At 42.5% G+C, this 27,165-nt stretch overlaps 1 protein-coding gene across 2 annotated transcripts; it reads left to right on the top strand.

Moving 5' to 3' along the window:
* Positions 1–983: 983 nt before the first annotated feature.
* On the top strand, positions 984–27,165 carry TFAP2B (transcription factor AP-2 beta). 2 transcript variants are annotated; one of them, XM_032185671.1, is made up of 8 exons: positions 984–1,177; positions 4,412–4,438; positions 5,723–6,181; positions 11,258–11,318; positions 19,295–19,514; positions 22,047–22,165; positions 24,752–24,893; positions 26,839–27,165. In XM_032185671.1, exons 1-8 carry the CDS (start codon positions 1,097–1,099, stop codon positions 27,137–27,139), a joined length of 1,410 nt encoding a protein of 469 aa, XP_032041562.1. In that variant the 5' UTR covers positions 984–1,096; the 3' UTR covers positions 27,140–27,165. The 2 variants fall into 2 exon arrangements, with proteins under 2 accessions (XP_032041562.1, XP_032041561.1); XM_032185670.1 differs by lacking the exon at positions 4,412–4,438.

Below are 27,165 nucleotides of genomic sequence, written 5' to 3' on the forward strand. Positions count from 1 at the left end.
GGCGCAAACCTAACTCTGTTTTTAATCGTTTTTCAGAAAGTAGCTAATCGCTATTCAAATGTGTGCAGAGGAAGGCTTGCTGAACTCTTCTTCTTCTTTTTCTTCTTCTTTTTCTTTTTTTTTTTTTCTTTTTTCTTTTTTTTTTTCCAGAGAAAACGTTTCTAAGTTATAAAATATACAGTCCAAATCCGAAGTATAAGGCTTTCAAAAGAAAATCATTGATCTAAATATTTTACTTTAAAATTGGCTTGAATGTGTTGAGGAGTCGCGGGTTTGGTGTTTTACTGCATATGAGAGGATAATTTCTGGACATGTAAATAAAAGCATATTGCATGTGGGGAAAAGCATAATATCTCATTGCAAATGATGTATCGCCTAGTGCAGAGACCACCTATTCTTTATTTTAATATAAATAGGATTGCAAAAAATGTTCATTAATTTCTTCTATCTATCTATTTATCTATCTATCCATCCATCCACCCATCTATAAAAATAACAGATATATGCACCATATAATATGTCCATTTGATCACTGTATATTCATGTATATAAGTACAGATGTATAAATATATACACATATGCTTTTAGGTACAGTCCTATATAAATTGTTCATGTTTGTATGTATACGTGAGTATGTAATGTGTAGTATAAATGTGTCTGGGTATATCTATACATACACAGGAATATATATAATTTACATATATAAATTTGTCATTTTATATATGTCTATACGTGGGAAAGTTATATGTTTGGAGATATATGTGTGTACATGTGCCTGTATATGTATGGCAGTGTATGTGAAACTGCATACATGTGTATATCTTAATACGTCTGCACATATGTATAAGTCTATATATCTGTGTATATGTAGATATATAGTCACATATATGTCTGTAGATATATATAACTATGTAACAGATAATGTTTTTTACTCTCCGATTGAGGTTTACTTCTGCAGCCTATTGTTTCAGACAACAGATATAAGTTGCGATGGAAGAGGAACGTCGGATTTGGTGTCTGTCCCCCATTTCCAATTATAGATGGATCATTACAGACAGAGAAGTACTGAGAATCCAGACATCTGCTCTTCACATGAATGCACTCACCTCCTAGAGAACAGCCTGCCATCATGCTCTGGAAACTGGTTGAAAATGTCAAGTATGAAGATATCTATGAGGTGAGTATATAATATGCATATGAGTAAGAGAGTATATGTATATTTAAATATACATCTAGCTGTATATAGGCACACTATACAATACATATATAGCTCTACTTCTACATATACGCAGATACAGAGACGCGCACACCAACACACACAAGTATAGAGACAGGAAACCAAGAGTAAATGCTTAAATGCTTATTTATTTGCATATTTGTATTCAGCATGCCAAGTCCTAAACTTTTTTTTTCTTTCGTGGAAAAGCTGTTTGATGCGATTTAAAACATCAAAGAAATGATCTGGGGGTTGGAATGAGGCAACTTAAAGGCAAGAGTTGATTGTTTAGACCTCGAATTAAATATAATTCGATTAAATACGGACAAATGTCGAGAAAAAAAAAATGAAATTAGAAGAGAAACACAATCTGGTATTCGGGGACGGGAAGCGTTTCTTTCTTTTCTTTATTTTTTTCCGATCCCGGTGAATTTGTTTTTTTTTTTTTTCCTTTCCTTGTTTTTACACTCGGATACATTTTTACGACCTTTTCTACATGTGCACCAACAGCTAAGGTGTACATGCATACATACAGCCGCACTAGTGAAGCGGCACACACATTCTTGCACGGACGTGTGTGCACGTACCCGAACCGGTGCGCTCGCAGTCAGCTCCGTATCGTCCGCAGGCATGAAAAGTTGTCTGCTTTTTCGGACCTCCTCGGTATTTTCGAGGTCAAAAAGCAGACTTGGGGTGGGAGGTGGGGGAGGAATCACAACACAAACACTGCGAAAACGTTTCTCAATTTTGCACCGTTTCCTGACCGGGATCTTTCCCCAAACGACTCCGGGAATGCATTTGGTGTAAGTTTAGCAGTGTGATGGCTTTGCTCCGAAAAGGAAAAGATGTGGAAGGAAAGGCGCCTGCTTTGCCGCTTTGTGCATTATTTTTGAATGTTTATTATTGTTACTATTATTGAGGGCAGTTGAGGGAAGGGGATTCTCGCGGCTGTGACTGTGGCGGGGGGATTTTTAAAAGGGCCAAATCCGGAGCTGGGGCGCCTCGGGGCTCACCCGCCGGCTGCCCCCGGGAAGCGCCGTCGGGACCGCACTTACAGCGGAAAAGTCCCGAGCAACAACAGCACACACACATCCCAAAAAGAGAGGAAAAAAAAAAAAAAAAAAAAGAGAGAGAGAAAGAAAGAGAGAAAAAAAAAAAATGAAAGAGGCAGAGGGGGGGGGGGGTTCGCAGCCGGCTAAAGGATGGAATGGAGGGGAGCCGGGAGGGGAGCCGCAGTCCGCTCGGGAAAAATGTCTCCGCTCTCAAAAGCTCCCGTCAGGCTAATTATCAACTGGCAAAACCCAGCCTGAGCTACGGAGGCACAGCCCGGCGTCTGTAAGCATCCCCCCGGCGATCACCAGCCCGCAGAGCCCTCTCTGCTTCTCTCTCCCCGTCCCCAGGCACAGCCCGACCATTGTCTGTGCCCGCAGCAGCAGGCGACAAAACATCTCCCTGTCCTGTGAGGTCGGGGAATGTCGGGGATTTTCCCCCCCTCGCTGTTTTTGGAAGGGATTTTTAAGCCTGCTCCGGCCGCCGGGCGTTTTGCAGCCACGCGTTTCTGCATTGCCGTGGGAGAGAGGCGAAGTTGGGGAGCACTTGGATGGACTAGGGCTGCAGGAGGGATGCACCCCAACTTGAGGGAGCGCTCCGGGTCTTTCTGTAACATGCAGCCTTGGAAAAAAAAAAAAAAAAAAAAAAAAATGCTTTTGCTTGTTCGGAAAGGAGCTGAAGCCTTCTAGGCTTCTCTTTTTTTTTTTTTTTTAAAAAAAAAAAAAAAAAAAAACTTTTCCTTTACGAATTATAATTAACAGCACGATGGCAGGGGCATCTTAGACACTTAAACTGGATCTGTTCTTAAAACAAAAGTGTGTGCGTGTGTGTCTCTGTGTGTATGTGCGTGTGTGTGCGGGGGGGCTGGGGGGGGTGCTGCTCTGGGAAGTGTGAGTCTATTTAGGAAGGAACGTAAGTTGAACTTTAACAGAAATGGCAGACAGTCCAGTTGAACGGGTTCCTGCAACATCAAAAAGGTTTTATATCGCCTCTGGCTTTGCCTCGAAACTATAAATTTACTATCCTTTAAAATTCACTGCATACATTTTACATTTGGGTGAAAATCGGGGTATATATGTACATATATATATGTTCATATCGGGTGGGAAGAACAGGATTCAGAATTAAATGGAACCCAATTTAACCCAGATTTAGCATTTATTTGGCTATTGAGAACAAATACGATCTGGTAACATGCACCAGAATGGCTTAATCTCCGCTCTAAATAAGCATATTATAGTCACTGCACATTTCTTCTTCTTTTTCTTAAAAAAAGAAAGAATTAAAAATGTCTCTTTTTCCCTCAAAAAAAAAAAAAAAAAAAAAAGTACAAGAACAAAAGCACCAAAGGCAATCAATTCATCGTATTAGGAATGTATAATTAAATGTAAAAGAAAAAAAAAAAAAAAAAAAAGGAAATATGTTTTTTCTTCTTCTTCGCCTCTAGCATTGCTTCATCTCACTTCCTTACTCCAGCTCAGCAGACTCTACTTTCCGCGTCTTCCTCCGCTCGAGTTAATTGAAGTTATGCCTCTTCCTTGCTAAACTTTTTCCCCCCTCTCCCTCTCCCCAAACTCTGCCTCTGCCAGCCCCCCTCGTCTGATTACATCTAGTAATTCTCCACTGAATGAACGTCATTTACAATAGTAGGGGAGCTCTCGAGCTGGCTGCCAGCTTCACGCTCCATTTGGTCCTGCATTCTCCCTTTAAAGTAGTCGTGTAATATTAATAGTCATGAATATCAATTATTATGAGGCGGTGTAGAGAAGGAAAGGGAGGAAGGGGTAGCGGAGCAGTCTGAGCCTAGCCTTGGGTTGAAGAGGATTGTATTTGGGAGCTCAAAGGGAAAAAAAAAAAAAAAAAAAGAAAAAAAAAAGGAAAAAAAAAAAAAAAGAGAGAGGGAGGGGTAAATCATATATGTAGATAGAGGTTTCCAGGCTCGGTTTTGGGGGCATTGGTCTTTTTTTTTTTTTTTTTTTTTTTTTTTTTTTTTTTTTTTTGATGGATAGACTTCGAAATATCTCAAGCTGTTCTCCTGTGTCCAACACGTCCCTTTGCAGATCTCCTTGATATTTTTCCCTCCAATTATTAGTATTATCACCACTATTTTATTTTTAGCTATTACAAGACTTTTTTTATTTCCAGATGTTAGTCCACACCTATTCCGCCATGGTGAGTTTGGATCCATGTTGTACTAGAATTGCATGTTCTCTCTCTCTCTCGATCTGTTGTCTCTCTCTCTCCCTCTCTCTCTCTTTTTAAACGCCTTTGGCTTGGTAATTTAGCACAATAATTGGAGGAGGCTTGCAGCTGCTTCTCCCTTTTTGCATTGTGTGTTCTCGATTTGAGCTAGGGGAGTTTGGGGGGGAGAGTAGGGAAGAAAAAAAAAACTTTTTTTTTTTTTTTTTTTTTAACCATGTGTGCCATTGCTTGTGGGGGTTTGAGCTACACTTTGCGGAATAGATATTTTTCTTGTTTACTTTAGCCTCGCAGCTTCAGCACGATGGAGTTGGACAAAACTCCTCTCCCACCTTTTCTCTGAAGCCTCCACACACTTCCCCCCCCCCCCCAAACCCCCCCATACCCCAAAGACTTTTCATTACAATTACCCTCCACCCCCACCCCTTTCTCCGGAATATAATATCGAAAAGAGACAAAAGACACTGCAAGTTGCTGCAGAAATCATAGCGGCTGGATTTGTTCAATACCGATGTTTCATTTTTATTTGGTTTGATGTTTTTTTTTTATTATTTTTTTTGGGGGGTGGACTCTTCATACAAAGAGCCCCCGACATATTTTATTATTACTATTATTATTATTATTATTTTAAGTCCTTTATCGGACGACTGCTTTACTCGGACTCCTCCGAGAAGTACAACTTTCCTTTTGGTCTTTTCCACGTGAAGATGGGTTGGTGACTTTGAGTTGCAGCACAGGGAATAAACAGAAGTTTGTGAACTTTAGGCAGGACAAGGGGTGGGTTGTTTGGAGGGATGCTTTTGGGGGGATATTTTTATTTTTATTTTTAAATCTCTGGTTTTATTTTGTGGGCTGATGGAATGAGAATCATGTTACTAGACTCAAGTCACACATCATATACGTATATGGAATCCCAGTCCTACATTTTTAATTATGACATTTAGCATTTCAGCTCTCTCCCCCCCCCCCCCCCCCCCCCCCACTTCGCCCTTCCCGATAGTTATTGGGAATAGTATTGGGAATAGGCACGGACTGGGGACGAAGTGCTGGGACATTTCTCATCTGTGGCGGGGGAGGGGGACACGACTGAAAGCTGGTTCACAATTGTTCTTTTTTCTTTTTCTTTTTTTTTTTATTTTTATTTTGGGGTGGGTGACTTGCTGCTGGGTTTGTATTCATTTTATTTATACTAGGGAAAAAAAAAAAAGTCCTCTTTTTTTTTTTGTTGTTGTTGTTTTTCTTCAATTCCGCTTGTAGGACCGGCATGATGGAGTGCCCAGCCACAGTTCCAGGCTGTCCCAGCTGGGATCCGTCTCCCAGGGACCCTACTCCAGCGCTCCTCCGCTGTCTCACACCCCGTCCTCGGATTTCCAGCCGCCTTATTTCCCACCCCCCTACCAGCCTCTTCCTTACCACCAAAGCCAGGACCCTTACTCCCATGTCAATGACCCCTACTCCCTAAACCCCTTGCATCAACCCCAGCAGCACCCCTGGGGACAGAGGCAGAGGCAAGAGGTGGGATCAGAAACCGGGTCACTGCTGCCACAGCCTCGGGCCGCCCTGCCCCAGCTCTCGGGACTGGACCCCAGGCGGGACTACCACTCAGTACGGAGGCCAGATGTCCTTCTGCATTCAGCTCACCATGGCCTTGACTCCGGCATGGGGGACAGCCTTTCTCTGCATGGCATCGGACACCCAGGGATGGAGGAGGTCCAGGTAAGGCACCGCGCTTCTTTCTCCTGGGCAATGCAGACGCCTTCTAGCCTGGAGCCCTGCCCAGGCTAGAAACGATCAGCGAGGGTTTGCAGCAGTTTCTGTGTGGGTTACTATCCTTTGGAAACACTGGAATTATAATTGTAATGTTTCCCCTCTTTTTATTTATTTATTTATTTTTTTCCATCGCTGTCACGCACAGGCTCTGCTTTGCAAACTCTCCTCTACATGGAAAACCAGCAGAGTGAGTGGGAAAGGCAGACATGCTGCTCTAAATATTCCACGTGTTTCAAAAGCTGGCAGAGTTTAAGCCTGGTTTTTCAAATCCCAGTTACTTCACATGCAATCTCAGCTCTACCCCTCCACCCCCTAAACTAACTTCCTGAACTCCAGGGATTTTGATGAAATTGTCAAATTACTTTTTTTTTTTTTTTTTTTCATCCGTGAGGGAGGGAAAATATAAACAAAACCCAAACCAAAAGCAGCAACTGGCCATCAGGAAGAATCCTGCTCCCCCTTTTAAGGACAGCTGTTAGGGTAGCACTAATTTTAAATTGTTTTATTCGCTGCTATGGAAAACAAAGGAGTTTCACCGGGCTCAAAGCACAATGTTTCCCAGCCTTCCCCCATCCCACGCGAAACTCATCATCACGTGTTATTTCCTAAAAACAGAAAGGCCCTTAACAGCTTCGGTGCTGGGGCGGTTTGCACCTTGCTGGAGCAGGGCATGGCCAACCGGTGGGGGCCCCGAGATGGAGGCTGGAGCCTCCGGGGACCAGGTCCTGTATCCAGCTTTAGAAGTCGGAATTTGGGATTTCTTCTCCATTCCTTTTTTTTTTTTTTTTTTTTTTCCCTCCTAAATTTCTATATGATACATATAATGAGTATATATATATATTCAAACTTGGAATAAACACAGATACAGGTGACTGGATGAGACATAGACTTCAAAGTTATGGAAGGAGAAGGCTGAGAAGGAAACAAAAAATAGTTGTGGAAAAGGATCCTTCTGAACATCATGGGAATCCGTGGCAGAGGAGCAGGGGGGCTGTATTACATCGGCTCAAGAATTGTCTTGAGCTTCACGGGGAAATCACGGAGATTTGCTAGGGATCAGGACAGGGAAGAGTGCTGTAGGTACAGGGAGGTTTTCTTCCTGGATTTCCTGCTGCCTCTGAGCTCCTTGCCCCTTTGGTCCCTTTTTCCTGCGGGTTCCCAAGCTGGTCGGGCAGACCTGGGGGCAGACCCCGAGCCCCACGGGCGGTGGGCGCAGCTCTCATCCCGCATTCCTGGTTCAAAATCCCTTGCAGTTCAAGGCGAGTTTTACCTCTGTGAATGCAGAAAGGGGCTCTCTGTGGTTCTATCTTTCTGCAATAGACGTTAGCTAGCATTTGTGCTTTGATATTTACACCCTCCACAAAGAAAAGCCGGTAATTGTTGGCTCTAGTGCTCTTGTGAGAGAGAGAGGAGAGGGAGGGAAGGGAGAGGGAAAGGGAGAAGGAGGGGGAGGGAAAAAGGGAGAAAGAAGGGAAAAGAGAAGGGAGAGAGTAAGGGAGGGAAGAAAACGAAGGAGAGAGGAAGGAGAGAAAAAAAGAAATGAAGGAAGAAGAGGAGAAAAGGAAGAAGAAGAAGGCAATGATGAAGAGAGAGAGATAAAGACATAGGAAAAAGAAATAGGAAAGAGAGAGAAAAAGAGAGAAGGATAAAAGGAGAGAAGGAGAGAAGGAGAGAAGGAGAGAAAGAAAGCCCCTAAACCTCTGATCAGCTCATATAAAGCAGTTCTCCCCTTTTGCAGCAGCCCCCCCGTGCCTCCCCCCGGCGGCTCGGAGCGCAGCGCTGTGCCGGGCGCTGCCGCAGCGCGGCCACCCGCGACCTGTTCCAGCGGTGTGGGAATAAGGTTAGGGATGGGGATGGGCAGAGGAAGCTGTGGACCAGCAGGTCTGTGTTTCTTGTCTGTGGTTCTGAGGCCACGGGGAAGCAAACAGGCCCCTTATTTGCAAAAGTTTGGTCGCAGACTGAGGGAGGAGGAGAGGAGAGAGAGGGTGTCCCAAGGAGAAACACGTGAATGGAGAAGTGTCCAACTGCAAGTTAGCAGAGGCAGGAGGGAAAACAGCCCAGTCCTCTCTCCTCTCGTTCAGCATTTTCTATTCTTGTCCCTCCATTAGTGACAGATGAAGTTGGGCAATTTTCCACCGTGAATTTTAGGATGGATTTACCTGAGTTGTAAGGATTCGGCTCAGACCGTGAGAAGTCCCATTTCAGCAACATATATTTACCATCTACAAACACTAAATAGAATTTTCAGGAAGGGTCACGACTCCTTTTTTTTTTTTTTTTTTCTAAGTGGTTCAAAAAGTTGAACCGGTATCTAGGCAGACAGTTAAATAAAGAAGGGTATCTTTGCTTTAGCATATTCATCTCCGCTTAAATAGATGCCTCGAGAATGGGTTGGGCTGTCAAGAGAGAAAGAGAGAGAGAGTGCGTGACAGCAAGAAACAGTGGTTATTATATAAACACCAAATCCAGGCCATGTGTAAGCCATTGTCCAGGGGTAGAATTAAGTGACTGTAACACGATAGCGCTCTGTTATTGTAAACAGGACGTATTGTATTGCTATTGCTGCCCCTTTGGAAAGGAATTTTCAATCTGCGATTTACAGCCGTCACACAGGGAACAGGGAAGCCAGGACCTAATAATTGAAAATAAATTTGCATTATCTAATAGGGACACTGAAAAACATCATTGTAAACCCAGATTTATTTTTTTTTCCCCACAATCTAGACAAAAGTAGGGTTCTACTGGAAAGAGATACGACAAAAATATATGCAGGGAAAAACACAAAGTCTTTAAAAGAAAAAAAAAATCACTGCCCAGGTTCTTCTCTCAGTTATTTCCCTAGGTGTTGAATAAGGTGTATACATATATGCACATATATTTATGGTATATAGGAAGCTCGGTGCTATCAGATTATTGGCGGAGCGGAGGGAGGGCAATCTTCCTCTCTAGATTTTGTGAGTTGGAAACTCATCACCTTTCCCCTCCCTGCACACACACCTCCACTCCTCCGCCCGCTCAAGGCCGGCCCCGCGCCTGTGTGCTAGCAGGAGACACGGAAAGTTAAGTTGCACCAAAACACCCGAGTCTCTTATAAAGTAACCCCTGGTATCACTTTTAACTAAAGAAGTCTAGTAATTAAAAGTCTGAGTTGTTTTTCCACGTTTCCGCATGCAGTCCTAATTAAATCTTTACGATCCTCTCTGTGACTATTAACTGCCAGCATGCTGAGCGAATATCCTGTACAAAAACCCAGCAGGAGGGCGTAATTAGATAGAAAATCAGACAGGAGTCTTCTCATTAACTACAACAACTAACCCACGTTGCTGATGGAGTGAGCGGAGTGCACGCACACACATAAAGCGTGTGCACAACCATATACTCCAGAGATAAGGTGAGATAAGGGGAAAAAAAATGAAAAGGAAAGATGGCGCTTCATATTTACCTTCAGTTCTGTGCCATCGAGTTGCAACACGATGGACTCCAGCAGGCTGCAGGATTTGCTCATCATCCCTCTTTGGTAGCTGCTCAGGGAAAGGAGTGAAGATTTTGTAATTTTATTTTGTGCCCTTTAGGTATGTAGCCTATTGATTATGAGAGAGACACACAGACATGCACAAGCACACAGCATAAGGAACCGCTGTGTGTGTGCGCATTTGGTTGTATATGTAAGGAAAAAAGAGAGGAAAGATCTCCGTCACTTTTTGGGGAGATGTAATTTTCTCCTAAATCATATTCCATCTTGAATGTCTGCCGAGCAGAGAAAGAGTCAGAGATAAACGTTGGATCCGGATAAGCTCAGCCTCTCGGAGTAGCAAAGATAAAGTTAAAATAATAGAGAATAAAATCATTGTTTTGCTGTAAAGAGGTTTTCCTTATCAGGGAAAAAAGTGAGAACTCCCAAATATGAAATAACCTGAAAGAAAAAAAAAAAAAAGCCAAATAACAAATAGAATGTATATATATATATATATTAATAAAACCAAGAAACACACAAGTCCTTCGTTCACCTGGAACCCAGAATTTATCCTAAAACGGAACCTGGAGCAATTCTGCAATTAATTGTTCTTACGACACTGCTTTTTGAGAGATAATTTTACTGTACTGACCGCAGATTGAGCGGTAATTTGTGTTTGTTTGTTTTCGTATATCGCACCTTCGCGCTGAGAAATGAAACCCAACATTTGCTATGTCCTCTTTTGCCCGTCTTTGTTCTCTTCTCTGTTAGAGAAGTTAATACCATAATAACAGGTGTGCTTCGAAAGGAACTGAAAATAGTAATAATAGAAAAGTGTTTGAAAGGGAGAGCGGGACACTATTTCTAGACAATCAATGTAATAGTTTATACTTTTGATAATGTATAGTTCCGCTCCCTCCTCCCGCCCCACAAATTTAGGACATGTAAGCAACCCCGGGAGCTGTAAATCTCTTTCTGCTTGCACCCTATACGACGTGGGCGTTGCGCTGCTCTCCGAATTGCTCAGGCTTTAATTAAAAGTCCATAATGTAAACTATTATATATAAAAAGTAAATGGCCCTTGAATTATTAAGATGTAGCAGGGTAAACAAACAAACAAAAACAGAACAAAAAAAATAAACGGAGGGGGGGGAGGGGAGGACAGGGGAGGGAGAATTTAAGTTGTTCTTAATCGTGTTCATTTATGTCATGCGATAGATCTTGCAGATGCTACCAAATTGCCAGATTTTCAAAGGAAGAAATATAAAGCTTTATCGAATGCAAAGAAGTCAATGTGATATCCATGTTTTATAAGATAACAAAACCAGTATTGCACCCCATATGCTTCACACCTCTTTTTTATTAGAAGACTATATAATTTGTAAGAATTTCATTTCCTTGTCGATTTGGGGGAATAATAATAACAATAATAATAATAAAAATCCCTCCTCCCCTAGTGAATTAATATAAATGGAAATAACAGAAACTCCAGTTTGGAATGACATGATTTATGTACGCGATTCTTTAATATCCAGTCAATTTGAATAGTGATGTTTTTATATCCACAGTCAGTTGAAGATGCCAATAACAGCGGTATGAACTTATTGGACCAGTCTGTCATTAAAAAAGGTATGGATTATTCCAACAAGCTAGACAAACTTTTACTGTGTAGCAATATCTCCATGATATATTTTTACTTTGGGGCAATTAATTTATCTGGGAAGCAGGCATACATGGCAGCAAGATGAATAGCTGTTTAGATCTGTAGATAGAGTGAAGGGAAAAGGAGAGACGTGTGAAAGGAAAGTTGATTTTTCCCTCCAATCGGATTAATTACATTAACTCTCTCAAATGGGGCACCCCGTGCTCCAACGCAGTTTGTACACCCCCCACCCCAACCCACCCCACCCCCCCAAAAGTCCTCGTTGGGGATCGCTTGAATTTAACGGGGGGAAGGGGAGGGGTGTTGAATCCCTTTTGGGTTTAAATGCACCTCCCAGGCGAATCATACGTGAAGGAGAGAGAAAGAAATGCCCGTGGAAAGGCAGCCCTGACTTCCTTTCCCCCTTCCTCCAAAAGCCCCCCCCCCCTTCCCCCTGCCTATTTTTTAAATCTTTCTACATATGCACACATGATTTAGTGTAACTGCAGAATCACCCCATACTGTTAAAGGGAATGTGATATTAACAAATGTTTGCAGTCTCTTGTACAGCTGTAAGCAAAATAATTAACTAATTAAACTAATTAAATGTAATTACAATAACTCATTTTGGGCGTATTGCAGCTGCTTAATTTTTTTACATTTCTCTGACAGTCACTCGAAGATGCTTGGCGATTAGTGTTGTGTTATGCTGATAGACATTAAACAGATCACATACTGCAAATGTAGGGAAAGCTATCTTTAATTATCTAAGGAGTTTCTATTTCTAGATTCAATTTTAAGTACCAGAGATGAGGCTTAGAAATGCTGTCCCTTATGCTTGCTATCAACAGCACTTATCTCCAGGACCTTATTATTTGTCAAATGTGCAGAAAAGCTACAAATATTTTAGTGCAGATGATCTTCTAGAATGTAAAGCAAAATAATAGTGAAAGTGTTTATTTAAATGTGTTCAAGACAGCATGAGGTCCTTCCGTGTATTTATTGTTTTTTATTTCAGTCCTCATGTATAGTCCCTGTCTTTCACAGAATCGAGTTGTAGTTATTTGAGGGAGGACAGATGAGAACCTGAAGATCATTTGGCAGCATCATTTATGACCACCGGTTGAAAAGTGGAAGGTGTTTCTGAGAAAGACAGAAAATTACTTACCTTAAAAAAAAAAAAAAATCATCATTTGTATGTGATGAGTAGGTTTGGTGCTCAGGATCTGTAACCTGACGGCTTCTGGTTGCATTTTCCCCCTTTCCACCCCCCACCCCCCCGCTCTCTCCTCCCCTCTCCTCTTCTTTTCCTCTTCTCTCTTCCCCGCCCCGCATGCTACCTCACACACGATGTTTCCTCTTGGGCGTATTTGATTAATTGGTGCTTGATTTGTGGTCGGGAGGCTTCTTTTTAACGCCGGGCTGCGCTCGTACTTTTGTTCCGCAGCCTGGTACCCGCAAAACCCCCTTCTGCGTGAGCACCCAGCCCGGAGTGGGTTTTCCCCACTCTGGCTGGGGCTCCCCTTCGTCCGAGGACAGCAGAAGCATGTAATGTGCGTGCTGAGTGGTGGAGTTAGCCACTGAATAGCTTAAAATCCGAATGTTATTAAGGATATGGGTTAGGTATAGATGGAGATGTGTTGAGTGTGCATGGGCAGAGCAGTGGCCCCGTTTCGAGCAGCTGCCGCACGGTCCCATATAGGTGGCCCTGCGTGGGTGTATTTGCAGCTATAAGGGTGAGATGCTCTGAATTTCATCCACGTTACGTATGCAGTTTAGAAATCTGATTGCTAAAACCACCGAGATTCGTCTGCAGCTGTTTTGAAGTCACCAGAGCAGCGTTTGCTGCCTCAGAGGCAATGCCGAGCTCTAAGAAACTTTCCAGCAGAAGGGAAAATTGAGAGCTCAGTTTCCCTTTGCATAGCGAGTTCCCTGGGTGCGGAGGAGGAGAAGTGGGCAATAAGTGGCAGGGAACATTTGTAGCAGACGACATTTATTCAGGGCGAAAAAAAGGAACACAGAGAGGGTTCAGCCTGAATTTCGCTTTGTTCCCCGCACTTCGCAGCTGTGAAGATGTTCTTTGAAGTAATAATAAGTTATTTAAACTCTGTAGGTCATTATTGCAGGCAGATGACACATAGATAATGTTTTATTTTTGTGCTGCAGAGCACTCCTCTGGATGCATATTTACTAGATGAGGATTGGAGGGGGTCTGTTTCACAAAAACCTGGTTTGGTGACTAAAATGCTTTAATTAAACTGTAGTGAAAAGAATATGATGCAGACTTGAAGTATAAGCTTAATTAAATTATCCAGACTGTAAAGGCCTACTTCTTTATGGTCTTTGAGGCCTGCAGATGGAATTATCTATCTGTCTATGCAAAGGGATTGCCAAAATATTAAGGAAATTATATAGGGATTCATACACAGCTATTGATTTATCTCACGTATCGATCCCACACAATAGATTACATATACACAGTCTCTTGTTATGTTTGCTATCTCAGCTTACTTGACATTTCTGAAGTAATTTAGTTAAGAGGAAATGAGTTGTTCCCAGTAGAGAGAGCAAACGAGTGGAGTGAAGGTAGCCAGCGTGATAAACGGCTCTTTCATTTGGAGATCTCCAGAGCTCGTTTAAGGCTAATTTTCTGTATTAGCCCCCTTTGAGCTATTAATGCAATAGGCAGGGACCGTGGCCCCTCATCTCTTAGCTGCCCCATTAGAGCGAGCATTAAGCTACCAAGCCTGAACTCTACTGTGGTGGTGGTGGTAGCGGTGAAATAATGAAAGGTGCTTTTTAAACTCTCCTAATCTAAACTGGCAGAGGGTGGTTAATACGATTTGAAGGGGGCTGGTCAATGAACAATCAATAAACTAATAATGAGAAGGATGCGGTACATTAACAGTCTAAAAATCCAACAAGACATTAAAAAATCATCGTTAACTCCTAGTTCCATTAAGATTTGGGTGGTGGAAGTAAGAGGGAGGGAGCCAGATAAATCATCAAGATGATGATAATCATCAAGAGCATTAATACCAGATTTAACTCAGCTGTAAGAACTTACCGGCTACACGTTTTGAGGCCTTTTCCTCCATTTCTGCTGCAGTGAGGGGAAGGTTTTCGGTATGTTAGGGATAAAAGACAGGGTCCCCTTGTCAACTGCCCATCTGAGATTTGCTTGGCACAGTCTATGGTGAAATAAGTTGTCGTCTTTCAAAACCTTGCGTGGCCCGAGTCCAAAGTTATTTTTTTGTGACTCTGGGGCACAGTCCTTAAAATTATGTGACCTTAAAATTATCCTGATGTATTTATTTACTTTCGGCTATTTCTGAAGATTGTCCAAACACTTCCATCTGATTTAGCACGAAAGACCACTTTAACCTAACACCTTTTCCATTGTCTCTTTGCTGACACGCTCTATTATTGATATTGTTTTAAAGAAACATGTGAAAGGAGACGAAAAATAAAGTACTTAGTCGTAGAGCATAAGCTTCCTCCCCACCCCCTTCTTGAGGTATCCAGCAATAAATGATTAACTGGAAACCACTCCGGACACAGCTTTTCAGGTGATAGATCTGGGAATCAAACGTTACTTCAGAGATTTTGCTTCGCTGCCACTCTCTTTGTGCCTTTTTCTGGACTACCCATTGAGCCTTATGATCCCTTTTAATTTAATGCAAAACAATTTCGGGGGAATACATTTCACTTTGAAACGTACTCCTGGCTTTCAGGGAAAGGGACAGAGGAGGGGGGCGAGGGGAAGAGAAGGAGAAGAGAGGAACAGGAGGGAAGGGAACAGGCATACACACACTTTCTGTATTTGCACATTAAGTCTACAACAAGAATAGGGTATTTAGTAGCAATGGGTAAGGCATTGTCCCTGTATTTGCTAGGTTTGGCTACAAAGCCAGACCAATAACAACAAAGCCTTGATGCTATGATGGACAAGCTTCCTTCACACCCAATAAGTAGATAAAAAGGTTTGAGGGTGGTCTGATAACTCTTTAGTAATAACTTTGTCCGTTAAGTTTAATAAGAAATATTTGTCGCGATTGATTGCTTGACGGATCGACTATCCTGTTATTTGCCACGGATATTGAGACGGTACCCATAGCTTAGAGCTTCCTTTTTTTTTTTTTTTTTTTTTTTTTTTCAGTTGCTTTCAGGACAAAATTCTACTTATTTGTTTATTTTTAGAGATGGTGAATGCCCTTTTAATGACGCTTACACACTTGTGAGTGTGCATTTGTGCGCGTTTTCACGCGTTTGTGAAGAGCAACCCGGAAGAGAGCCACCACCACCAGAAAAAAATGGGAAAAAAAAAAAGGAAGAAAAAAAAAAGGAAAAAAACAACCTCAAGACTTAATGTATGCACAGAAAATTGTAAACATGTAAAGAACTGAAAGCTTCACGCTGAGTTTCGCCATGCTCCATTTCCTCACCATTTCCTGCTGTCGTTTTAAAGCGATCTCACTCATCTAGAGATCCCGTTTGCAGGAACAGTATGCTTATAATTACTAACAAATCAAGCGGCTACTGTTGCTCTCCCGGTTTATTGATAAGCTGAAGAGAAATGGAAGGGGGAGAAATGACAAAGAGGCTAGAAGTAACCACAGGAAGAGAAAGAGGAAGAAAGGGAGGGAGAAATAGAAAGAAAGAAGGGAAGGAAGGGAGAGAAACTGACACGAGGAAGAGAGAAAGAAGGGAGAGATTTGGGAAGGGGAAATTGGGTGAAAGTGGTCGTGGTCACGATCCAAACGCGTTTAGAAGTGAAAGAAAATCTAACAGTTTATTCTGGGGACAATGGGAACTAAATCACTGGGAATAAATTTAAAGCAGAGGTGGTGGAGACACTATATATATATATATATATATATATAGGCGTGTGTTCTTCCATGCTATGTCAGCAGTTCCTAAGCAGCTGGGAAAGCTGGCATCGACTAAAAATATACTGTCCATTTCGGTTTACACCAGGCTGCATGCACACAGGGATTTGACACTTGCAGCTGCGCGCACGGACGTGTGTAGCTGTTCACCCACTAAAACCTCCACATTATATTATCTCTGGTAATGCCTGGGCTATATCTGAAAAGCTATAGCCATGATAAACATATAGATATGATATAGATACAGATAATTCATTCCGTGGCAAACACTTTTTTAGGCAGCATTAGGTAATTTACAGAAGATATCGAGTGTAGATAGAATACATCTCTCTGAAGCTATGAAATCGCAATAGATATGCTTACACCGCCTGGTAAGCCTCTAAAACGGGTTGAGAGTTATTAAGACTCCCAACTGCTTGGCATGTTCATGTGGTTCTTTTCGGGGAGGCAATGCCAGGAACAATAGCTGAGGAGCGCTCAGCATAGCAGGGAAGGCAGCCAGACTGCTTACCAAAAGCAATTTGCATGGGAAAAAAAAAAAAACCGAGCACGTGAAAATCTATATTTCAAAGGTTAACTAATGTAATAAGTGCTCCGAAAGGCCACAGAGAGTGGAGTGAGGTCTGTTTAAGCCTTGCCCGGGTACTTCTCTCTTTAGTGAGTTTAGACTAAGATCAGATGTTCGTGGAATTGCTGCCTCTTGTTTAATTTCTCAGTTCACTGGACAGTGACCTGATAAACTGGCCACTAAATATAGCCACAGCAGAGGTGTGCTCAATCCACTGAGCCTGTGTGTTTGTCCGAAGGGAAGGGGAAGAAAGAAAAAAGAAAAAAAAAAAAAAAAAAAAAAAAAAAAGACGGTGATGGAAATCTCTCTGGTGTGGCATTCCTTTAATTTATCTGTTTTTTACTTTTTCTTGGTCGTGCTCTAACATGAAGCTCCAGAGCATGGTGTAGGAAATAAGTGATATATCTATATGTGATGAGGGGAGGAGAGAGACGTTACAGCACAACATCTGCCAGCACTACATCTGATACCCCGGAGGAGTCTCTTCCTATAGAATCAATGGCAGAAATCCTATTAATAGCAAGGAAAGCAGGAGCGGGCCTCTAACTCTTTTATAACTGTTTCTGTTCCGATCTCAAACTATTTGAAACTGCCTTTATGAGCTGCATAATGTGCCTAACTAAAAATAATAGAGAAATAGGAATCCATTTCACTTTCCGATTCCCTGAAGTAAAGCCACTCAAAATAATTTGTTTATACTGGAGACTATATACAAGGCATATGAAGCAATACGTATATCTAAAATCGACATGCCTTTTGGTTTTTAGCTGTTATAGAGCTTTTATTGTGGGGGTCTGGTCTGGCGGTAGGAAATGATCTGTAATAAAAACAGTGAAACACGGTTGTGTCTATTCCATACACTGAGGTTATAAAATTGGCAATTGCCCAGTAGTTAGCACTTGGTAATATATTAGGATACCCGATCTTATTGTTTAGCAGCTCCAGACGACTTAAATATCCCCTCAACCCTAATGGGTTGATTCTCCAGATATGTTGCAAATAAACAGGGTTTTTATGACTTAACTGACATATATTATAACTACCTAAATAGCTGGCATATGTGCAGAATAGACCCCTATTATTTGCCGAATTGGTTTTACAATTGATTGAGTGGGAAATGGGAGACAGTGAGGCACTATCTGCTCTGCGAGGGTGTGTAATCAATTAGGCTGCTCCTCCGGAACATGCCCGCCGCTCGGCCACGACACCACCAACAGCAAACCCACAAGTGCGGAGCACACTTTCGAGAAGGAAAACGCGTGTTGCCGTGATTCCGAGAGGAAGCAGCAGTAGCAGCTGTCAACTCTTATTAACTCCTGCATAAAACATACCTTAAGTACGGTTTGTTATCAATTACTTGCAGAAATGAAACAACTGGGAAAATGCAGCGAGGCTCCCTATAAATTAAAGTGATTGGTTGATTGATTAGAGCACCTGCTGTAAATCATAACAGTTACACACAATTATGAGAGAGCCATTTAAGTTCATTTGTAAACAAAATTCGTGGCACGGGGGAATTGCTCTCGGTTTTGGTTAATTTTTTTTTTTTTTTTTTTTTTTTTTTTCTTCTCTCTCTTCCCCTCCTTGTTTATTTCGGAGTATGTCTGGTTGCTATTACAGGAATTTGTTCGTTATAATCCCCTCGGTTACTCTTAAAACAACCTTTTAGTTTATCAGAGAAAAGGAATACTTTGTCTGATTGTGAACAGAATAAAATGGTTTTTATTTCGTTTTGGTTCGCCCTTTTGTTTTGATTTTTTTTTTCATAACTTTCTTTAAATATGTGCTACAGTAAATAGATAATCTCTACTTAGGGACTGGAGACTTCCCACTACTTTAAGAACAACACAATATGATTAAGTTGGTGAACACCACGTTAGACCAGATATTTTTTCTGCTGTTTATTTATTTATTTATTTATTTATTTTCTGAAGGAAAAGGCTTATTTTATTTCATAAACCAGACTTAATAAAAACACAAAGCAATAACAGAGCTGTTTTCTGGTTGCTGTATCCTCCAGCCTCGATACTTATTTAAGACAGCAATTCCCTTAGTGTAGCGAATTTATTCCCGGCTCAGCTTAACAGTAATGCGAAGCATTAGGAAAGAAGCACATTTTCCTTTAAAAAATATATTTATTTTATTTTTTATTCCTGCGAAGTGTCCGGTGCTGTCTGTTGTAGAAAAACACTGGGGGGAGGGGGAAGGGGGGGGATTGTACAGGCCAGGCCAGGCCTCAAAGTTGCCCAACACTTACCATGTGTATTTTATTTCCCTGTGATTAAACCCTGCACAGAGGCTATACTGAACCACCTTTCTCTCCATCTATTATTAATTTTTATACCCTTAAATATTGGGGGTGAAGCACCATTTAGGCTGTTGTAGGTGCTAGAGCTTAAAAATTCTCTTTCATTTTACTCTGCTGGGCATGGCAGAAAGACTGTGCTTATCCCGTACTCCTTCACGACATGATGGTTTCTCCCCTCCTTCCTTTTTCTTTCTCCAGTTCCGGTTCCTCCAAAATCTGTTACTTCTTTGATGATGAATAAAGATGGCTTCCTGGGTGGAATTTCAGTCAATACCGGAGAGGTGTTTTGCTCTGTACCTGGCCGCTTGTCTTTGCTTAGTTCAACTTCAAAATATAAAGTAACAGTGGGAGAAGTTCAAAGACGCCTTTCTCCTCCCGAGTGTCTGAACGCATCCCTCCTAGGAGGAGTTCTTAGAAGGTAAGAGGCTGGGACGCGTTTGTGAACAAGCCCGTGTGCGGGCATCCTTGCATGCACCAGAGATGTTTGGTCAATAGTAAAGTTGATTGCAAATGTACATTGGTTTTATTGTCGCAGCATATGTGTGTTACTTTGAGAATGAGGAGAAAATATGTTATATTCAGACACTGAGATGAATGTATGGAGGCAACAGAAAGTTTGGGCCATATATAGATGTTATCAGAGCTTCCCAAAATGAAGGAAGTGAGGCAAGATAAGTTTTCACTCTTGTACACGCACACGCTTTCTATATATCCTCCTTGTCTTTACTTTTCTTTCAGCAAATGCACAAGATAAAATGCCTCACTGGGCATGGGGAAATTAGATGTTGCAGGATGAGCCTGTTATATTTCAGTGATAAGCTGATTTCTGAGATAAATCTGTGTGGCATTCTCTATATGGTAATAACGATACGGTAATTAAACGGTGTCACACGTGACATTACTGAAAGCAGTAGGAGATTAAGAGGCAACCTGTAAGGTAGGTGAGTACCCGACTCAAGAAAAGCCATTAACAGATAGTTTGGAAAGTCACTAACTTAGTGCTTCATCTAGAGAAAGCTGGTAGTGGAGTCTCTCAGAGTCGGTCCCGAGGCCTATGCTGCTGAGTATTTGTGCATTCCACCCACTGATGTCCTGGGGGATTTTGCTGAAGGCCTCCAGTTTATATTGTTGGTACTCGTTAAGCAAGAGGCAGAGGACCTATGGGTCTCCATCACTTCAGGGTTGTTCATTTAGTTATCAGTAACAAGAACTTGAGTTCTGAAGTCACCAGCTGAACTATCAGGGAGAGAGAAAGGCCTTTATCTTCCTAAGAGGGCTGTGAATTGTCAGTATGATTTGTCTGGGAGAAAGGTGAACTAAGGATATAGACCAGTCAGAGCAGGGAAGAGGTCGTGGGGTGGTGTAAGGTACTCTCAAGTCAATGGCAGGTGGAGAAAAAATAACAGGAGGTATATGGCAGACTGGAAAATAAAGGGTGACTTCTATCAGTAACAGACGTATATGAATTAACCCAGAAAAAGAATCAGAATACGTTTAAAAGTTGCTAGTGTTAGAGAAAGAACAAATCTTCACAACTTCTGTAGTAGCTATTGGGCAACTTTGACTCTCAGGTGCTTTAAAATGAAGTTTTTTGTGTATTTTTCCTGCAAACAATTCTGTGATGACATCTTTAGCTCCATCTCCGTGTCTGGACGGGGGGCGGAGGGGGGGGCGGAACATGTCCTGCCACACGCAGCCGCCCTAAAATACACGTGAGAATTAGGAGCTCCTAAAATAGCTGCCATTCCACGTGAATGTCTGTAATCAATGTTCAGCTGCGATCCTTGCCAGCAAGAGAGGCAAAGTTTTCCTTACAGACGCTAACCTGCCTGCTCCTCCTGTCCAGCCGCAAATGGAGCAGGGAGGACATCTGAAAGATATACTGTAGAAAATATAATTATCAAGGTAAAGAAACATCATTATTGAGCTTCAGTGGATTTCTGGAGGTGGCCCAAGACATAATCATTGGCTGCTGCTGACTTCAGTTGCTATCTTGAATCAGAATTTTAGACAAGCTTTTGGTTCAGAGCAGATGAAATATAGGAAGCTGTTCCCTTGCAATTCTGCCGTCTCTCCCTATTTACTTTGATATCAAATAGTGGGAAGCCAGTCTGGCTTCTCTGTCGTTTCTGGCTTCCTTTCCGTAAATGTCACTGCCAATTCTTCAGCAAGTAAGAAGTAATAAACACGTGAGATGGACCCTGATCTCAGTGTCAAAGCCCTTACTGATTTCACAGGTGGCAAGATTTCATCCCCGGAGGTTTACGTTATCTATAGGTGTTTGAACAATAGCTCTGTATTTGCCACCTATAGCTCACTTGTCATTTTAGTGTCCTTATCAGTAACCTCCAACAAATATTCACATCTTCCTTCAGGCCGCACAATCCCTCTGTATAACGCACTGCCTTCAGATGAGCGCTGCCTTTCCGCACACACTCACACATGCACGAAATGGTTCCTGAAGTTTCATACTTTTTTTTTCCTTCTACTCTATTCATCCACAGTCACACACGTTATCCCTTCGAGCCTTTGTAATTATTATTTTTTTTATTTTATTTTGTTCTCATTCTTCTTTCTATTCTGGTTCTTTCCTAAAATAAATAAGGATTTAATTCTCTATCTTTCTGTCCATCTCCACGCTCCATCCTACGAGTTAGTGTCTTACAGTAGGAACCCATTTGCTCTCTAGATCAAAACCTTACACAGTAATTATTGTTATCTGGCGTTATTTCATTTCCCTGGATAAAACGGGGAGAAAAGTGGGCTCATCCCCATTCCCACCCCTGGGAGAGATAAAGCAGATCTCAGCAAACTGGAGCAGAAACCAACACACCCAAAGTGCTTAACACCGAGTGAAAACTCTCCCAGGCTCCACTGACTGCACAGATTAAATGTTTCTTCCAGGAACACTGCGGGGTTAATCACGATGTTAATTTCTTTGTAATTCTAGAGCCAAATCGAAAAACGGGGGGAGATCTTTGCGAGAAAGGCTAGAAAAAATCGGTTTGAATTTACCAGCCGGCAGGCGTAAGGCTGCAAATGTCACTTTACTCACCTCCCTGGTGGAAGGTAAGCGAGGGTCGCAGCTCCCTTCACACCCCTGCCTGCTCTCAGCTCGTGTCTGACATTTTGCGAACCAAAAAAAACTTTCGGGATCAGGTGGGAAAGCCTTGCAAAGGTGAAATGCAGGGCGGGGGGAGCACTAACGCTGGTTAAGGATCCCTGTCCCCAAAAATGAGATTACTGGCCTGAGGGTCATTGGCTGATCTTGGTGGCAAGTATGAAGGTGTGTGCATCTGGTACGTGTGTATTTATGTTTGTGTGTGTATATATATATATATAATGCGTGTGCATGCTTATGCAGGGCAGTCCCATTCGTCATTGCTAGTAATTACTAGGATGTGCTCTCCAGCTCCATGTCTGCTCCATCCTTTTACTAATTTGGCCCTCCCGAGTTTATTTATGGCAGATGCCCCCTACAGGACGCCCATAGAGGGAAAAAAAAAAAAAAAAAAAAAAAAAAAAACTACCGAAAGAAATCTGGGGAAAGAAATCAGCAATTGAGGAGTCACAGAGCGCAGTTTTCCTTAAGGTGGCTGGAGCAAAACAAAGACAAGAGAGAGGGAAGCGGGAGGGACTGAAGCTTCACCTCGTTTCTAGTCAAATGATGTCATTTTGGTGTTCAGCGTGTTTTCTTTGATTTATTGTTGCTGTAGCGAAGAGCCATTTTTAGAGCTTCTAATATGTTTAGGATACGTGTGTGTTTATGCTGAGAGAAGTTGGACCTTCTCCAAAAAACATAACCAGAATAGTATGGATGCAATTATGAATTATATGTATCTACATTATACATACACACCGAGAGGCGTATAAATAATCCACTTATCTCTTCTGCATATAAGCATGCATAAACATTTGCGCTAGATATTAACTTTTCAACTCTTTTGATTGAGTTATGGCAGTGATAAGCCCTTACCGCATGCAGAGCTGAAGGCAGGCTCGCAGCCAGGCGGGGGCTGACAGCAACGAGCTCCTCCTGGTACCTCATATGGCTTCTGCTAAGTGTGCAAAGCACAGAGCAGAGTTCGGATATAGAGTCGGGGGCGCTCGCTACAGGGGACTCTCAGCATTCCGGGTGCGGTGAGCTGCCCCTATAACGCCGGGGTTGCTATCCATAGGCGTCAATGCGGGCTCAGCATCCCACTCTCCGCAAAACCAGAGCATCCCCAGAGCTGTGAGACATGAAAAAAAAAAAAAACTGTCAAGTGCATAGGAAGGCAGACCTCGCTCTGCTTTCCCTGAAGTCCTTACAACCTGAGAGCTCCCTCTCTGTGGAAGGGGCAGCACCTGCTGGAGGTGAAGGCTATGTTGTGCCACCAGCCAGCCTCGGGCATTGTAGTCATCCCACTGCAGAGAGCAGGAGGGCTCCGGCAGGGTGCTCCCGATTTCATTACGGGGGTCGCTGATTAGCGAGAAGCCTTGGAAAGCGGGGGTGAAGTCGAAAAGCAAATCCGTATCGTCGAAAATCCGGATCGTTGAAAATAACGCGGTCCTGGAGTTGTTAGACATATCTGTTTGGCGTGTTGAAAATCTTCCCCCTGCTCCCTCAGGCCGTGCTTTAAAGGGTTTAATGCTTTATTCTAGAGGGGTTGAGCTATAATCTGATGGAATCCCTCTAGAGTCTGAGGTTTTAATGATTGTTATTATTTTATTTTAAAAATTTCCCCTCTTCTTTCCCCCCTTTCTTCAGCTACTGTCTTCTTCTTGTGGCATAAAGTACATCAGTAGGAGTTTGATGACATGAACCTCTGGAGGCAAGAAATCTGAAACCAGGCAGGCAGGGGAAGTGACAATTGCAATTAGAGTTAGAATAATTATTTTTCACAGAAAAGGTTGCCATTAGTTGCTGTCTTTCCATTGGGCAGAGAGGAGTTCCTGTTGCACAAGGGTCAGTTAAGATAGCAGGCTGCATTTCCTCCGATGGAAATTATCACTTATCTCCCACATTTTACTGATGTGGCAATAATTGTGATAATGATGTAAGTGCTCTGTGTGCATAAGTGTGTTTATCACGTCCTATACTGAAATGACAGTAATATGAACAAGTCCACATCTGTAAAATTTTGGACAGTGTTTCTTCTGGTGTATTGAAACAGGAATGGTTTCTCTGCTCTAGGGGAAATTTGTGTCTTGCTGTCTTTTGGGACTTGACTAGCTTCCCTTTGCTTTTTTTTTTTTGTTTGTTTTGTTTTGTTTTGTTTTGTTTTTGTTTTTTTGTTTTTTGGTCCAGTTCACGTGAAAAGGGAGTGAGTGTGTATGTGTGTGGGTGTGTGTACTTTCCCAAAATTCTGCACAAGATGAGTTGCATGTGCATATGCCATCACAACTACATTGGAGCAAAGACAAATCTCATCAGCTGTAAATCTGTCCCATAAACTTCCTTCTTCCCCCAAAAGAGGGCTTGGGGAGGGAAAAGAGACATCTGGAGCCTGTCCCTAAGGTGCAGGGGTTATTGTTGGATTTGTTAAAACCAAAAGAGCTGCTCTCTCCCAGGGGGAGCAGTGGGCAGCAGCAAACTGCTGCACGATGCTTTGGCAGGTCGGACCCAGCCCAGGGTGGGGCCGGGAATATTAATGCCCCTCTCATTCCATCCAGGTGAGGCCGTTCATTTAGCCCGGGATTTTGGGTACATCTGCGAAACGGAGTTCCCAGCCAAGGCTGTTTCTGAATACCTGAACAGACAGCACACGGACCCCAGCGATCTCCACTCCAGGAAAAACATGCTGCTTGCTACAAAGTGAGTGTGAAGTTGACCACCCTCTTCTGCCCTCCCCTGGAAACCCTCCCTCATCTCCTAAAACCCTATGTCTGAGCTCGTTTTAAAGGCAGATGGAGCTTCCAGTCCCCAAAAGACAGCGGCCCCGGGGGGAAGGAAGGAATATTGCCCTGTGGGCAGGGTAGACCCTATTGTCTGTGTGTCCCTCTGCAGTGGGAAACGCGTTGAATTTACAGATGATGTGGGTGACTGACCCCTAGCTACCATGCACCATTTCCAAAAATTGTTATAACAAGAGGACTAAAAATTTATTTTACTTCTACATATGTCTCTGTCCCTCTTGCTGCTCATGCACACCTGTCTGTCTGTAAACATATTATCCATACAGTCACCATCTTATCCATACAGTTTAATTAAAAAAGTCACCATGTACTGCTAATTGCCCTCGCTTTTCTCCCCCCAACCCATTTCTCTCCCTCGGGATTTTATTGGTGGCTTTGTTGTATGGGATGGTTTACACCCAGCTGAACCTCCTGGGCCTGTAACTGGGTGATTCAGAGTTTGCTTGGGTCTGTGGCAGTGGGTGCTGTGTGCCTCTGCACGTTTCTGTTTCTGGGAGAAAGAAAGGAAAAGAAAAAAGGAGAAAAAAAATCACCCCAAATGTGCTCTCATTTATTTCATGCTCTGGGACGTGGCTTGCCTCCAATGACAGTGTAATTTAAAGAAATATATGGAGGGTTGAAAAATCATTTGCTCAAATTTGTCCAGATGTTTTTTAGACGTGATTGGAATTTGATTGCCCTTTTCCGCAGGGTCAGAAGATATTAATGTCCCAGAACTTTAATTGCTCACAGACCCAGCTTTGCTCTTTGAAGATGTAAAATGTTGGACTCATTACTGTTTGTTCTCCAAATTCAAAGATTCCTCTCTTGCACTTTCTTAATGGATAATACACATAGAGGTAGACCTTTATCTTTCTCCACCCTCTGAAACCTTTAACCCACTGGGAATTTCATAGAATTTCAGAGGATGAGAGATTAATGCTTTTTTTTTTTTTAATTATTATTATTTTCCCTTTCTTTTATTTTTTATTCCATACTTCATTTTTTCCTAGGCATCTATTCAAAGAAACTATTCCTTTGGGAACCCCCTCGCCCCCAGGGTTCTTACATTGCCCTGGCACCTGTTGACTTGTAGGCCTTCCGGACTAGGGCACTGTGAAAGAAAGGGGGGGGAAATCATTTAAAAAAATAAAATAAATTTAAAGGTGTGGAAAAACAATCAAGAGCCAGATTTGAACTCTGTGATGCTTTGATTGGGGTGCATCACTCTAGAATAAAATAGCAAGTGTTAGCTTTGCTAAGCCAGGTTGAACTTTCTCAACAAGGCTGCCCAGCTCAAGCAGTCTCGAAGGAAGTTCATTTTAGTCCACTTCTTGTCCCTGTGCCACTCATCAACCCGTGGCTGTACTTTTATCCAGGAACAGCACTGATGGGAGTTGCTCTGGGCCGTGGTCCGGATGGCAGCTGGCAACACCATAGCACATTCAGCCTGGTTATTTCTGGAGGCAGCAAGCAGAGTTGGGTTTTCACAGTGTTCCAGAGGCATCCTTGTAGTTTCAGGAGAGATTTCTATCTCCAGACCTCCTGTTGTTCTGGAATTGCAAAAACCTCTTTCCTGTAGAGCATCATCCTATGCGGGGAACTGTTGGCTCACCATGGATGACCCCCAAAACACTACTAGGGAAAAAGAAACATAGAATCACAGATTCTATGGAAATCCTAAAAGAAGGTGGCAAAAATATTCCATCCTGTGGACTGGGATCAGCTTGGGCTTGAACTTGCTCCTTTCTTCAAACTTCGTTGTCTCAGAGAACAGTGTCAAGTGTGGGATGAGTATAACCATCATTTTTCTCTCTCTTTCTCTCCTTTCCTCTCATTCTTTCACCTTTCTCTCTTTCATGCAGGCAACTTTGTAAAGAATTTACAGATCTCTTGGCCCAAGACAGGACACCCATTGGAAACAGCCGGCCCACCCCTATTTTGGAACCAGGCATTCAGAGCTGCTTGACTCACTTCAGCCTCATCACTCATGGCTTTGGGGCCCCTGCTATCTGCGCCGCCCTCACGGCCCTTCAAAACTACCTGACTGAAGCTCTCAAAGGCATGGACAAGATGTTCTTGAACAACAACACTGCTAACAGGCACACATCTGGCGAAGGACCAGGTAGTAAAACTGGAGACAAGGAAGAGAAACACAGAAAATGAGAGGAAAAAAAAATAAAGAAAGAAAG

This window comes from Aythya fuligula, chromosome 3, assembly GCF_009819795.1.
Source record: "Aythya fuligula isolate bAytFul2 chromosome 3, bAytFul2.pri, whole genome shotgun sequence".
NCBI lineage: Eukaryota > Metazoa > Chordata > Aves > Anseriformes > Anatidae > Aythya > Aythya fuligula.

Excerpts from the sequence above, each read along its gene's own strand:
- TFAP2B (XM_032185671.1), top strand. The coding sequence starts at position 1,097 with ATGCACTCACCTCCTAGAGAACAGCCTGCCATCATGCTCTGGAAACTG. Across the intron at positions 6,182-11,257 it reads CAGGGATGGAGGAGGTCCAG|TCAGTTGAAGATGCCAATAA; the intron begins GTAAGGCACCGC and ends TTATATCCACAG. Across the intron at positions 11,319-19,294 it reads CCAGTCTGTCATTAAAAAAG|TTCCGGTTCCTCCAAAATCT; the intron begins GTATGGATTATT and ends TTCTTTCTCCAG.